A 13434-nucleotide genomic window follows, 5' to 3' on the forward strand; every position below is an offset into this window, starting at 1 on the left:
TTCAAAGAACAATGAATCTAAAAAAATGGTGCAGAGCAATTTACTGGAATCTCTAGGTAACACCTTTGGTACTCACGAATAGGGACACTCAATTTAAATATGAACTGAAACATGGCAATGCAACGTACCATACATAACGTTAGCACAGTTCCTTGAAAGCGCTGTTTTATGGCGACAATTTAGTAATAATAACACAAATATACAAGCCAGATGTAATGTTATTCCCCAAATAGGCAACACTCAGTTCCTGCATTCATTAACTATATTGTAGGGAATTAAGATATTTCAGTCATTTAGCAACAACTAATACTAATTACTAATACTGACAGTAAGACTGAGATCTTTCTATTTGGGACCCCTGCTCCTTCCTTCCCCCCTTCCCTCTGACTGCCCTCTATGCCTCCCCTCACCCTCTTGTGAGGCAAAAATCCTTGGAGTCACCTTTGACCCCTCTCTCTCCTTCTCTCCTCACATTGTGGACCTTGCCAAAAAGGCCCACAATCAGCTGCATCTTCTCAGAGGCATTCTCCCTTTCCTCACCTTCCCCCAGAAACTCAATCTCTCCAGAGCTCTGGTCCTCCCTAGGCTGGACTACTGCAACAGCCTCTTCCTCAAACTGCCTCTTTCCCCCCTTTACTCCCTTCAACTAATCCAGAATAGGACTGCAAGACTTATCCTTCGCCTCAAGCCCAGGGACTGCATCTCTCCAGCCCTAAAATCTCTCCACTGGCTCATGTGGCTGCCAAGATCAATTTCAAGACCCTCTGCATCGTCCACAAGGCTTTCTGGGGTCTGGGACCCCACTACATCCAACTCTCTCCCCCTAAATACCACCCTGCTAGAGACCTTCAGTCTTCTAACTCCAACTCTCTGCAGTTCAAACTCTTCTCTAAGCGGAGAGTGGGGGGTAGATCTCTCTCCTGCACGGGAGCCTCCCCCTGGAATAGTCTGCCTGCCCCACTCAGGCTTGAGCCGGATCTTCTTAAGTTCTGGAAGCTCCTCAAGACCCTCCTTTTCTCTTCTTCCTTTCCTCTCCCCCTCCCCTGCTAACACCCCGTCTGCCTCAGTGACTGGCTGTCTGGTTCCCTCTGAGTTCTACAGGGCACCAGTCCCCGCCTCCTAGTCTACCTCCCTTCTTGCACTTAGCCTGTGGACCCTCACCACCTGCACCTCATGCAGTCCTCTGGCACTTGCCCTACTGGCCTCCCCTTAGCACTCGCCCAGTCACTGTTACCCCCCTGAACCCTCTAATTTTCTTGCACTCTCTCCTCTTTACCCTGCACTTCCCTTCCCACCATAGCACTTTGCGTTTGCGCAGACTGGCACTTCCCCCAAACCCTTCTTCCTTACACTTCTTGTTACTGCACTTGCACTATCTGAATGTCACAAGGAGTAGTAGGACCGTTATTGTTTTCTTTCTCCCTTGCTCCACCCCCTTTTTTAGTCTTGTGGCGGCTTGAAACAGCATTTGTTTTATAGGCGCCTTACAAATATCCAATAAATAAATAAATAAATATGTGGTCACAAAGTCACGTCTATGTTTCAAAGAGACAGTGAAAATTTTATGTATCTAACCGGTACCAAAAATACATCTCAAATATGGTCCCTTTTGAATGAAACAGTTGTCCACAAACAAGTCGACACACAACTAAATGGTGTTGCAGAGAGGGAATGGATAAAACACTTCTCTGAACTACACCACGATGAAAACTTTGAGCATTATCAATATCTAACACAAAATAATGCATCTTGGAATCTTGATATTTCCGCGGAAATCATCGAAGACTTCATAAATAAGTCCTCTTCATCTCGAGCTGCGGGACCTGATGGTCTAACAAACCAAATGATGAAAGATCATCCAAAATTGTGGGCTAGAATCTTAAACAAGATATTCCAACAAATTCTACACACAAAAACCATACCCACATCATGGTGTACGTCATGAATAGTCCCAATTTTCAAAAACGGCAATCGTGAGGCCCCTTCTAACTATCGCCCCATCGCCCTTCTGGACACCCCGAGCAAAATATTTTGTCGATTTGTCTTGCAAGATTTCAATCAATGGACTCTGGAGACCCAACATCGAGACCCGAATCAAACGGGCTTTGTGCCAGGCATGGGAACAGCTGTCAACCTAATTACATTACATGCCCTAAAAAAACAAGCACAATACACCAAGATGCCTATATATTTTGCATTTATCGATTTACAGGCAGCGTTCGACTCTATTTCTAGAGTCAAACTCATTAATAAGCTCATTGAAGCAGAATGCCCCCCTACTTTAATTGATATTATCTATGCGTTGCATTCTGAAACATCAATACGTATTAGACTGTCAATAATGGGTCTGCTGTCTGCCTCTGTTAGAACATCTAAAGGTTTAAAACAAGGCTGTCTATTAGCATCTGGCTTGTTTAATTTCTATATTCAAAATATCAAGAAGATTTTCAGAGAAGTACCATCAGATTCTCCTAAGTTAAACAATGTGATCATACAAGCTCTTTGGTATGCGGATGATCTTGTCCTTATATCAAAAACCCCTAGTGGCCTGCAAAGACTCTTGACAGCTTTGTCTCAATATTTTGACCTAAACGAACTCATCATAAACTTAAAAAAGTCACAAGTAGTACAATATGTTCCAAAAGCTTCTCTGAGCAATAAAATGAGCTGGAAAATCAAAGATGTTAAACTTGATATTGTTCAAAACTACACATATCTAGGATTGGCTTTTGATGATGTTCCTAACATTGACACCCAAAAGCTCATCGTCGTAAATAAAGTGATCCCAGCCATATCGCAAACCAGGATAATCCTGTTTAAATTTGTCAAATTTTCAATAGCCCCAGCAATCCAGTATTGGCGACAAAAAATCACCCCTACTCTTCTTTATGGTCTTGAAACCAGAACATTTATTGAAAATTCATTCTTTGAATAAATTGAAGCAAAATACTGGCGACAATCATTTAGAGTTCCGATATGTACACCTGGGCCCTGGTTACGATACGAGCTGGGACTCACATCTTTACACACCAGATATCACTGGCAATTATGTGCGTTTTTCAGGAAATGTATAATTTATGATAAGAATAACACCTTGTTGGCAACCGTATCAGACTATATGTTCCATTCTAAAAATCGCTTCACTCAAGAATGGACAAAGAATGTAATATCAATACTGGCCAAGGCTGAAGCCACTCTTGAAATGTTGATTAATAATCCGGATCATGCCAAAAATAAGATCTACATGCAAGATTGGGTAACTACTCGTGCCAGCTGTCTTTCATACAAACATTTCAATGCACAAGCATTTCTGGACAAAAAAATGGGAGTAACTGAAACCTATTTGCTTAAAGCTCCAAATCCCAAAACACGCTCAGCGATCCTACGCTTACGCTTGAATTTATGGCCTACTCGGGACATTCAAGCGCAGAGAAAACAGCTAAATTTGGAAAAAAATTACTGTCGATTTTGCCTTAATCCTTCTTTTCAAGAAACACTTGAACATCTTGTTATGAAATGCACTGCGCTATGCAAACTGAGAGATATACACTATGCTAACCATTTGCTTTATATGTCCTATGTATTACCAGAACACAGATGGTTAAAAATACTCACAACTGGAAATATGAGTTTATACATAGCAACAACCAACTTTCTGAATGCTTTAAAGTTAGAAGCCAGACGCATCCTCACTGAAATGTAATAAGAAGAAATTAAGTCTTCTCAGATGACCTGTGAACAACGGCTTGAAATATGCTATGTCATGTTATGTTATGTTATGATTTATACATATTTGCTGTGTTTTAATGTTTTAGGTTGGTTAAGTATTACATGTGTGCGTATTCTTGTGATTCTGTGTTTTGATGTATTGCACATTTTATGAATGGTTAACTATTTGAAAAACTGGTGAAAATGAATTAAGTATCTGTTAACCTTTTTAACAAACTGTTTAAGAATGTTTCCCTTTTTCTTTTTTGTATAAATTGAAAAGTTGAGTAATCAGCTAAATCAATAAAAAATAAATAAATAAATACTAATATTGTTGATATTCATGGAACAGACGAATAGTTATGTTTAATGAATGCCTGGATCTGTAGAACACCCTGTTAAAAAAAGAAGAATTGCATTAACTGTTGAATAACATGGAAAGGCAGAAGTAAGCTTTATTGCTCATACAAATATATTTTGATGATGTATGAAAAAAGCTATAAATGGACTATTGATGTTGGATCTTATATTGTGAGGCAAAATAATTATTATGTATATAGAATATTGATTTGTAAATATAATTCTCTTCAATCTACCTCAGCAGAGCCATAGGGCCTCATTACGAGTAGGGCGGTAAGGGATACTGGGCACCATTAAGGAGACCGGTGCCGGTAATCCCTTACCGCCCTTATACGAGTTCCCTTACCGGGTCCCTCCTTCAACGCCTAGTTTTACCAGGCGTTATGGACGGGACCTGCTAAGGGACTTCAGAGCTAATAACGGTACCGCAAATTGCGGTACCGTTATTAGCTACTTCCCCATTCCCATTGGGCCCTATCGGGCTCAATGGGAATGGGGAATGTTTTTTTCAATGGGGACTTACCGGTCTCGCAAAGCTCGGACTATACCAGTAAGTCCCCATTGAAAGAGACTGGTGCCGGTACCGTTATTGGAGGCAGTCATGGCGCAAATAGCGCCATGACTACCTCCAATCTCGGAATGAGGCCCATAGACTATGATGTTGCTTCCACACTGATATCTGATATTATAATATATGGATGTGATGGCTTTTGCTTGTAATATTGTATATACAGGAATTGATAAATAATGCTTCAGCAATATGTTTTACATCTGATACTGCACTAAAGGAACAAGGGAGTTTGTTGCTAATTAGTGTCTAATTCGATGATATTTCATATGTTTGTTATGCTTTATTTCGAGGTTTTCTTGTTGTTGTGTACTAGATTTAATATTGTTATTGACAACAAGTGGTGCAACTTACGTTAGTCTCCTCTCATGGACCAGCTGTCATGCCCGCGCCGCTGGCACACGCATTGGCAACCATCATGGACTACTTGGTACTCATTTATCCTCCCAATACTCTTTGAACAACTCCTATTCACGCCTTGGTCTTTAATTTCCATTTGCTCGACTTTGGTTCTTTCTTATTTTATTCAACTAACTACATTTACCGCAATGCACCTTGCTACAGTCCTCAATTCCTGGCTATTCTCATTCATCGTTATTGGGACCACAATCCCCAGAAGCCCTAGAGGCCAGTGCTGTTTCCACCTGCTCAGGACCAGAGAGGGAGGAGGCAGATTGTCTTCAGGTGTGCTGCTAGAGGTGCTGTCAATTAGCCTGCCTCAGAACAGGGCAGGGCTGTATATAAGCAGCTGCCTGCAGGAGCACAGTGTCTTGCATCTTGAGATCTCCCCGCTCCTGTTTGCCTTGACCCTCTACCTTGTTTGCTGTTCCTGTTGCTGCATTTCCCTGTTTTGGATCCAGTGCCCTGCCGGGCTCTCTACATTGCAGCCGATCTCGCTCTGCTGCCTTCCAGCCTCCGCCCTTGCCCTGCCGGGCTCTCTACATTGCAGCTGATCACGCTCTGCTGTTTTCCAGCCCCTGCCTGCCCTTCGGGGTTTCCTACCTTGCAGCCGATCACGCTCCGCTGCTTGCTACCTACCTTTTTCCGCTGGGTTCTCAGCCTGGCAGCCTACTACAGTCCTCTGCAGCCCTCTACAGTCAGTGACCCTGCTCCTCTGGGCTCACTCCCTGTGGCCCTGCTCTTCAGGGCTCCCTGCCTTGCAGCCGATCACGCTCTGCTGCCTTTTATCTACAGCCCTTGTCCTCTGGGCTTCCTGCCTTGCAGCCGATCACGCTCCGCTGCCTTCTACCTACAGCCCTTGTCCTCTGGGCTTCCTGCCTTGCAGCCTACTACAGTCCTCTGCAGCCCTCTACAGTTTGTGGCCCTGCTCCTCTGGGCTCACTCCCTGCTGCCCTGCTCTTCGGGGCTCCCTGCCTTGCAGCAGATCACGCTCCGCTGTCTTCTACCTACAGCCCTTGTCCTCTGGGCTTCCTGCCTTGCAGCCTACTACAGTCCTCTGCAGCCCTCTACAGTCAGTGGCCCTGCTCCTCTGGGCTCACTCCCTGCTGCCCTGCCCTTCTGGGCTCCTTTCCTTGCAGCCTGCTCCCTCTGCTGCCTTCAGCCCTTGTCCTCTGGACTCCCTGCTTTGAGGCTTGCTGCACTCCTCTGCCTTAAAGCTTGTTTTACACTTAGCTGCCTACAGCCCTGCTCCTCTGGGCTCCCTACCTCGCGGCCCTATTCTTTTGGGCTCTCTGTCTGTCGCCTACTACTAATCTCTCTCTGTCCTGTTCTTCTGGACTCCCTGCCTTGCAACCTACTACAGTCCTCCGCAGCCCACACCAGTTTGCCTGCACCTAGTGCCACTCTTGACTGCAGACCTGCTTCCTACTTTGCAGCCCTTCTGTTTTCCTGACTGCTGCTCCCTTGTTCTCTTCCTTGAGTCCGCTGTACTCCACCTTAGGTTATCTACTTCTGTCTAACTGCCTTTCCTTCATTTCCTTCTGCTAGATTGCTCATTGTCTTCCTTTTCACTGGATATTTCTGTTCTTGTCTTCTCATGTGTCTTATGTAATCCCTTTTGTACAGAGCTTGCCTGTTGGTTTCCGGCAGGCAACCTCTGCCCCTTCCCTTGTCGCGTTTTCAGTGTTACAGACACCCACTGCTGTTGTTCCCAGCCATGAGCATACAGCGCGGGCCTCTGTTATAGCAATCTGTGCAGAAGGCTGGAGTTTCCTAAGGTTCGTGGAACACTCTTTCCCATTTCAGCATACACCCCAAGAGGGAATCCAGTTTGTTTATACCTTTGTATCTTTTGCCCCTTTTGGCTCCCAGCTACCGTTTCCTACTCTTCTTTCTTGTTGAACTTCCTGCTGTGTGTGCTTATCTGCTACCTTACTTCAGCACAGCCACCCAAACCCTACCGGGGTGCCCTGTGCCACTCTTGACAGAGTGCCATTCCTGACACCAGCATGAAAAAACATTGTTTGAACATTTTTAATTGAGCAGATTTGAGTAGATAGTGTAGTAGTTGATGTTTGGTATCTGAAAACACTATTATTTGTTTGAAAAGTCTGCTCAGTGATATTTTCCTAAAGACGAGCATCCACATCATAAATGTGTCAGATGAATGTCAGTCTTGGCCCTTATACATATCTTTGAGAGACATGAGATCATTGCCTTAAAGTACCCTTTGGAAGCACATTTTGAAAGCCATATTGTCCATCCATTGTACAAACAAAATTATTTTTTGTAAATTGAATCTTTGAGAAAGATCTTCGGTTTTCTGGTACATGGCATCTAGACTTTCTTTAGTTGTTGGGGTTCTAATAGCTATGTTGTTTGCATAGACTAGTGCTTTGGAAGGTAGAGCAAGGAATTCAATTGTCATAATGTCAAATAGCCTTTCTATGTGTGTTATCAGTGACCCAATCTATACAGCAAACAACAGTGTGGAAAGTGGAAATACTGTTTAGTGCCTCTTGAATCGCACCATGCTGGATAATTCCAAATTGGCACAAACTCTGGGTGTAGATTTGACATATAGGACCTAATTCACAGAAGCATTTTATAATGGCAAAAATCCATTGGAAATTGCTCTGTGAATCAGGGCCATAATGTGCATGTCCATTTAATACCCGCTCTTCAAGCAGGAATTCCCAGAGCAATTCCCACTGCACATTGTCAAATGCCTTTTATGTCAAGAAATTATGCCGGGGCAGGAACTTCAATTTTGACACTGTACCAAACAATGATGTAATGTAATTTGTATTTTCAGTTGTTGAACAGCCGAGTAGAAATGCATGTGAAAAAGGGATACGCGAGAGTGCATGCCACAATTGTCTATAGCAGACATTTTGGGAACACTTAATTAGTGGATTTGTGTGAACCTATTGCAAACCTCTAGACAAATCAAGTGTGCAGATTTGCAACAGGTGTGTATACCTTGTGGTTGTCTGGGTAGTTGGAAGTTCGATGGGGCACCTGTGCAAGTACCGGAGGAAGCAGCAAAAGGAATACAAATTATACAAGTCAGAAAAAGAAACTAAAACTAGACAATACATTGAAGAAATAACACAAGCAAAAGTCATTAGTCAGGGGAATAGCAATTTTAAGAGATGATTATAAACAATGCCGATAGGTGTGTAACTTTGTCAGAGAAAAATAATCCATTGATAGCTCTGCTTTCAGGTCTGTTTCATGAGTACACGGCATAGCCTGCAAATGTATACTAATCTTAATTAAGAACTGTTTGAAACCTGCCCATCAACAATTTTGACTGGGGATTTCAAGATTACGTAGACCCTTTCACTTTACGTGAATTCCTTTCACAAATCTTATGCAAACTCATTGCTCAACACATAGTGATGAGCATAACCATAAACTCCGAGCTACACTTTCTTCTCAGACACAGAAAGAACTTGCATATGGTCCCAATTCTAGCGTACAAAAATATCATGAAGTCAAATCATGCAAATGTTGGGTTCAGATTATAGCCTGTTAAACTCAAGACTGTGAATAGAGAACAGACATATACTATTAAAGTTGAAATGCAATTAGAAATAATTGCTGAAATCTCTTTTAGAAGAAAATATGTAAAATATGATGCGGCCATTGCCAATAATAGGCAGTTTCTAATAAAAACGTGCCTTCCCCTGAAATATTGTGGGATTCTTGTAAAGCTTAGTTATAAGGACACATCTCAAGTCGTCGATGTATACATTCAGTGCAAAAATATATACCAGGTCAAATTAAAAACAAGATTAGGCCCTCGAAGGCCAGTATGCCCAGCTGTTCTTTGCTCTGTTGAAAAGTGTTTATTGAAATGCTTATTTTGCATACATGGTTAGGGGAGATTCAAAGATTGAAAACACATAAAACAAATGTAATGTATTGCACACTCAAATGTTTCAGCAATGTGAAAAGCAAGCAGATTATAAGCAGTACAATTTTGGGGGAAAAAACAAATCAAAATAGCATCATGGACATGAATATCTTTTGGTACTTTGAAGACTCTTTCTTGGACACATTATTGGCAATGGGCTTGTTTGTCTAATACATGCAGCTGAAAATATTATCTCAAGCCCTGCATCATTTTGGCTCGCATTACAAGTTTGCCGGAATTAACGGTGCAGGTAAAATCGTACCAGCACCGTTTTCCGGACAGGCAAACTACGAGTTCTGCGGGCGGGTGGCTTACCTGCCCGCAGAGATGCACGGAAACACCAGCACCATTACGACATGGTGCCAGTATTTCCGCGATCCCCATTCCTGTGGAGTACTATGGGACTTCACTGGAATGGGGATTAACAGAATTGCCGGCGCCGGATTTACCGGGCCATCAGGGCTGTAATGCCCCGGTAAACCCGGGAAGTCCGGCACCGGAAGTTCACTACAGGTGCGGCGGCAGCCTGCCGGTTTTACTGGCACAGCTACTGCCGGATTCGTAATGAGCCCCATTGTCTTTTTTTATGCTAATTTCACGGTGTGACCACCAACTCATGTGGAAGTCTACGAGGCTTCAAAAGATAATGCATCGTACAAGCTCTGCATAATAGTTTCAGTTAGTCCAAAAAAAGGTATCACACTTGGATTTGTGCAATCGTAGGGAGAAATGTGAAAACAGAGAGCTCTAGGGAAAACGCAAAATGGATAAAAGAGGACCTTGTTGAACCAGAAGCGAATCTAGACTGAATCTGAGGACACATTTTGAAAAGGACTTGGTAGTGCTCCAAATAAGATTTTGAAGTGGGAGTATTTTTCTGCCTGTTCTTTCAAGTTGGGAGTAAAATGATTTTTTAGGTTGTAAACATGTAAGTCCAATTGTCAATGGGAGTATTTTATAAGTGAGTAAAAATATGTTTTAACTGGAAAACGGAAGTGTTTTTGCAGTAACGATTCCTTTGCACCTAGTTATTCATAGACATTAAAAGATACTTGTTTACTTTTTCTGATCTGGCACTAATAATAGCAGTTCCTTCCTGCAGTACAGCATGCACTACTGTACCAAACAAATGCAAGGAGCTGTGTGGGTGAAAGCAGGGGCACAAAGCCCTATGTGTCCATTTCCTATTTTGTGTTGGGAGTATTTTTAGGCAGTATTTGGCTATTTTTAGAGATTAAAAGTGGCCGATACATCCCTTGTCTGTAGGGCTGTGGCTTTGGCATATGTCTTCTTAGGTAAAAATGCTGCTCAATGAATGTGAGCACTTTCACTCTGTTCATATAGGAGGACGAGTCCTGCTACCACACACCAATGGACAAACTTGCGTTTTAAGAGCACTACCGTTCTTCATGTAGTACAAGTTATCCAGGATTCAATTCGTGATCCGTTAAGGCAAAGACATACAGTGACACAACTTGGGACATGTGGTGTACGCGTTGCTACTGTGCACGATTGTAGAATTGACATCGGGCCGTCCAGGTGATTCAGCGGGTTTTTTACGCTCCATGTACGGTGACCAGATTTTCAAAACAAAAAAACAGGATGGCCAACAACATAAAAGAGGGACTACCCCATCGCAGCCCACTAATTACCGACCCTCCCCCAACACGCCCCACAACCACCCCCCAACCATATTTCTCCTTTCTATAATCTGTATATAATCTCATTTGTGCAGTTTTGTCTGTGAATCGTGGCATGTTAATTCAAAATGAGCGTTAACTCTAATTGATATTACATGGCTTGCTGTACAATAATTTCCAAGCCAGTCTCTGTGGCACAGTCAGTAAGTATTCTGACTTGTACCTGAGAGGTTGGTGGTTCGAGCCAAACTTCAAAATTCTGAAAGTCTTGTGAAAAATAATTAAGGTTTTAATTACCATAGCCCCCCAAACATGCAAACCCCGACGAGTTTCAAAAATGAAAAAAACTCCCGGGACCCCTGGACGGGGGAAAACCCGGACGTCTGGTCACCCTAGCCTCCATGTCTGGTTTCCTGCACAGCCGCACTTCTGTGAGATCACACACATGGAGCCTCTGAAACACATTGATGGTCATTTAATGCAAACCGGAAATTGCATGCAGGGGAGCGCCAATGCGTGTGCTTACATGCTTTATTCTTTCCATTTACTCTCGGTTTTGAAAGGAACAAAAAACTGCCTGCAAAGTTTGCTTTGCAGCCGGCGTTTTATAATGGGTTCCAGTAGAACGCACGTGCTATTGAGCAGGTTGCAATTGCAAGGCGTGTTCCATGGGAATCCGTGAGTTTAGGCCTGCTTTTTGGCCCTCCTACTCTTCAGAACGTCATGGAAATGAGAGGGAGCAGGGAAGGAAAGTGTAACAGCACTTCTAAAATTTCATTTTTCGCTCCACACTTGTTCACATGCCCCCCATTGGTGTTTTAAACGCAGCCTGTTTTCAGGATATCATCTAATTAAGAGTTGGAAGATTGCCTGCATTATTCACTACAGTGATATACATTTACCCGTGCATACTTTAAATGTAGTTATTACCCCATGCAGTGTTTTCCTTGCAACCCACGGAAACCTTGAAATAGGGGGTATTTGAAATAATAGGCGTTCTTTGAAAAACAGCATGCTCTTATCATTACCATCGTGCTCATAATGGCCCTGTGAAGTACATGTCAGCCTGCACAACAATGCTTTGATGCCTTTGCACATATTAATGCTCACAGCAGTGTGGTCTTCTTTTTCCCTCGTATGCATCGTTTCGTTTGTTTTTGCACTATCTGAATTCCTTCTTAGAAAATGATGCATGTCAGCATTTTGTGGTGAGCTACATATATTCAAACAAGCATTGGCAAAGTCAACGGTTTCGGTTTTTGTGTAGACATGGGATAGGCACTTACCAGTTACTGCCATAAAGGTACTACTTGGCCTTGAATGGCAAGACTTGGGAAATGGTGTGGGTACTTAGGCATACGATGGCAGTACCTGGCAAATGCCTATGTATTACCTAGATGCAAGCCAGAACTGTTGGGTTTGCTAATACCTGTTTTACTCGGACCTCTTTGCAAGGAACACATGTGAGGCTACAGAGGCTGATTATAAATCAAGTGGCTGAAAGTAGACTTGGTTAAGATCTTTTTATTGCACTAGTGGCCCATTTACAGCTGCAGTTGCGCCACAAAGCTCGAGAAGACTGATTTGAAACACCACAGGTAGGCCCTATACATTACAGATTTGATGCTACTGCTTGATAGACCTAGCTCAAAGAGATCCCAGGAGGAAGTATTTTGGGAAGAGTGGAGCAGGCAGGTAGTGAGTGGGAATGGCCATAGGTACTATTATGGACTTTGGCAGTCAATGGGTGTGTAAATAACCAAACAACGTCCACAAGCTTTGTCCCCCTCCTATCCAATCTCCCTCTAATAGTTTTGGCTATAGGTGGCCCTTTAGCGCCACCTGATAGCCAACACCGAAAAGGAGATAACTTATAGTTTGCAGTCACCTAACAACTTAATGTGTTTTGACATGATTTTATAGAGCAATGCATGACTCAATTTAAGTTGGTTATTCGTTGTTTTACATGTCTTTTTGTATGACCATGTGTTGATGAATGAATGAAAAATGGCAAATTACGTAGTAACTGTCTTATTTCATCTGGATGACCTTCTGGAGGTGCCGCTAGTGCCAGACATGGTACAAATCCCCCATATAGTCAAAATAATGTGGCAACATTCTTTTCACATGATCAACTGCCCTGGTGGTAAGGAACTCTTTGCCGGTTAAAGGGCTGCCAGACCACTCTGTGCCCGCTGTTATGTGCCATCTATACACTTGGAAATCATTGTTCCGGTATTAACCTCTCTCAGACAGCTCTCTGCACGGATCTTAAGTGTGTGTGCGTGTGTTTTTTTACTCCCTGGAAATGGTATATTAGAATACATGTATGTACGGGCTTAGTTGCATGGCTCATTCTCTTCAAATTCTTTTCTCAGGTTGACAAGTTGGCCGCTCTCCACAATATCCATGTCCGTACTGGCTGCTTCTGTAACGCGGGCGCATGCCAGCTCTATCTAGGAATCAGCGACGCGGATCTGAAAACAAACTTCGAGGTCAGTACCAACCACTTGTACAGTGGTTTACACATCAAAGTTTAAATATGGGTGTGTTAGAAATCCAGAAGGTTTCCACTGAAACTATTGCATTTGTGGTGCAAGGCTCTCTAGATCATTTTTTTTAAACTTAATTCATTATTGCTGTATCCTATCATTTGCTCTATATATTATTTCCTCCGATCTACCCATCAGTATTTCTAACTCTCTAGTAATCTCTTTTTCAGCTTTTCTCCTTGATATGATATGGCATTTGTAACGCGCCTATACACAAGTGTTTCAAGGCGCGACGAGGCAAGGAAAGGCGAACAGAAGGAGGACATAGACAACGCTCTTGCTAGG

General features: G+C 42.9%; 1 protein-coding gene across 1 annotated transcript in view; it reads left to right on the plus strand.

Moving 5' to 3' along the window:
• The window catches only part of MOCOS (molybdenum cofactor sulfurase), an 819339-nt gene that overhangs the window by 643549 nt on the left and 162356 nt on the right, over positions 1–13434 (plus strand). The window contains exon 7 of the mRNA XM_069620525.1: positions 12976–13092. Within this exon, the coding sequence (XP_069476626.1) occupies positions 12976–13092 (117 nt within the window). The remainder of the gene's footprint in view (positions 1–12975; positions 13093–13434) is intronic.

The sequence above is a fragment of the Ambystoma mexicanum genome, chromosome 5q (genome assembly GCF_040938575.1).
Source record: "Ambystoma mexicanum isolate Mex_15411 chromosome 5q, UKY_AmexF1_1, whole genome shotgun sequence".
NCBI classification, from domain to species: domain Eukaryota; kingdom Metazoa; phylum Chordata; class Amphibia; order Caudata; family Ambystomatidae; genus Ambystoma; species Ambystoma mexicanum.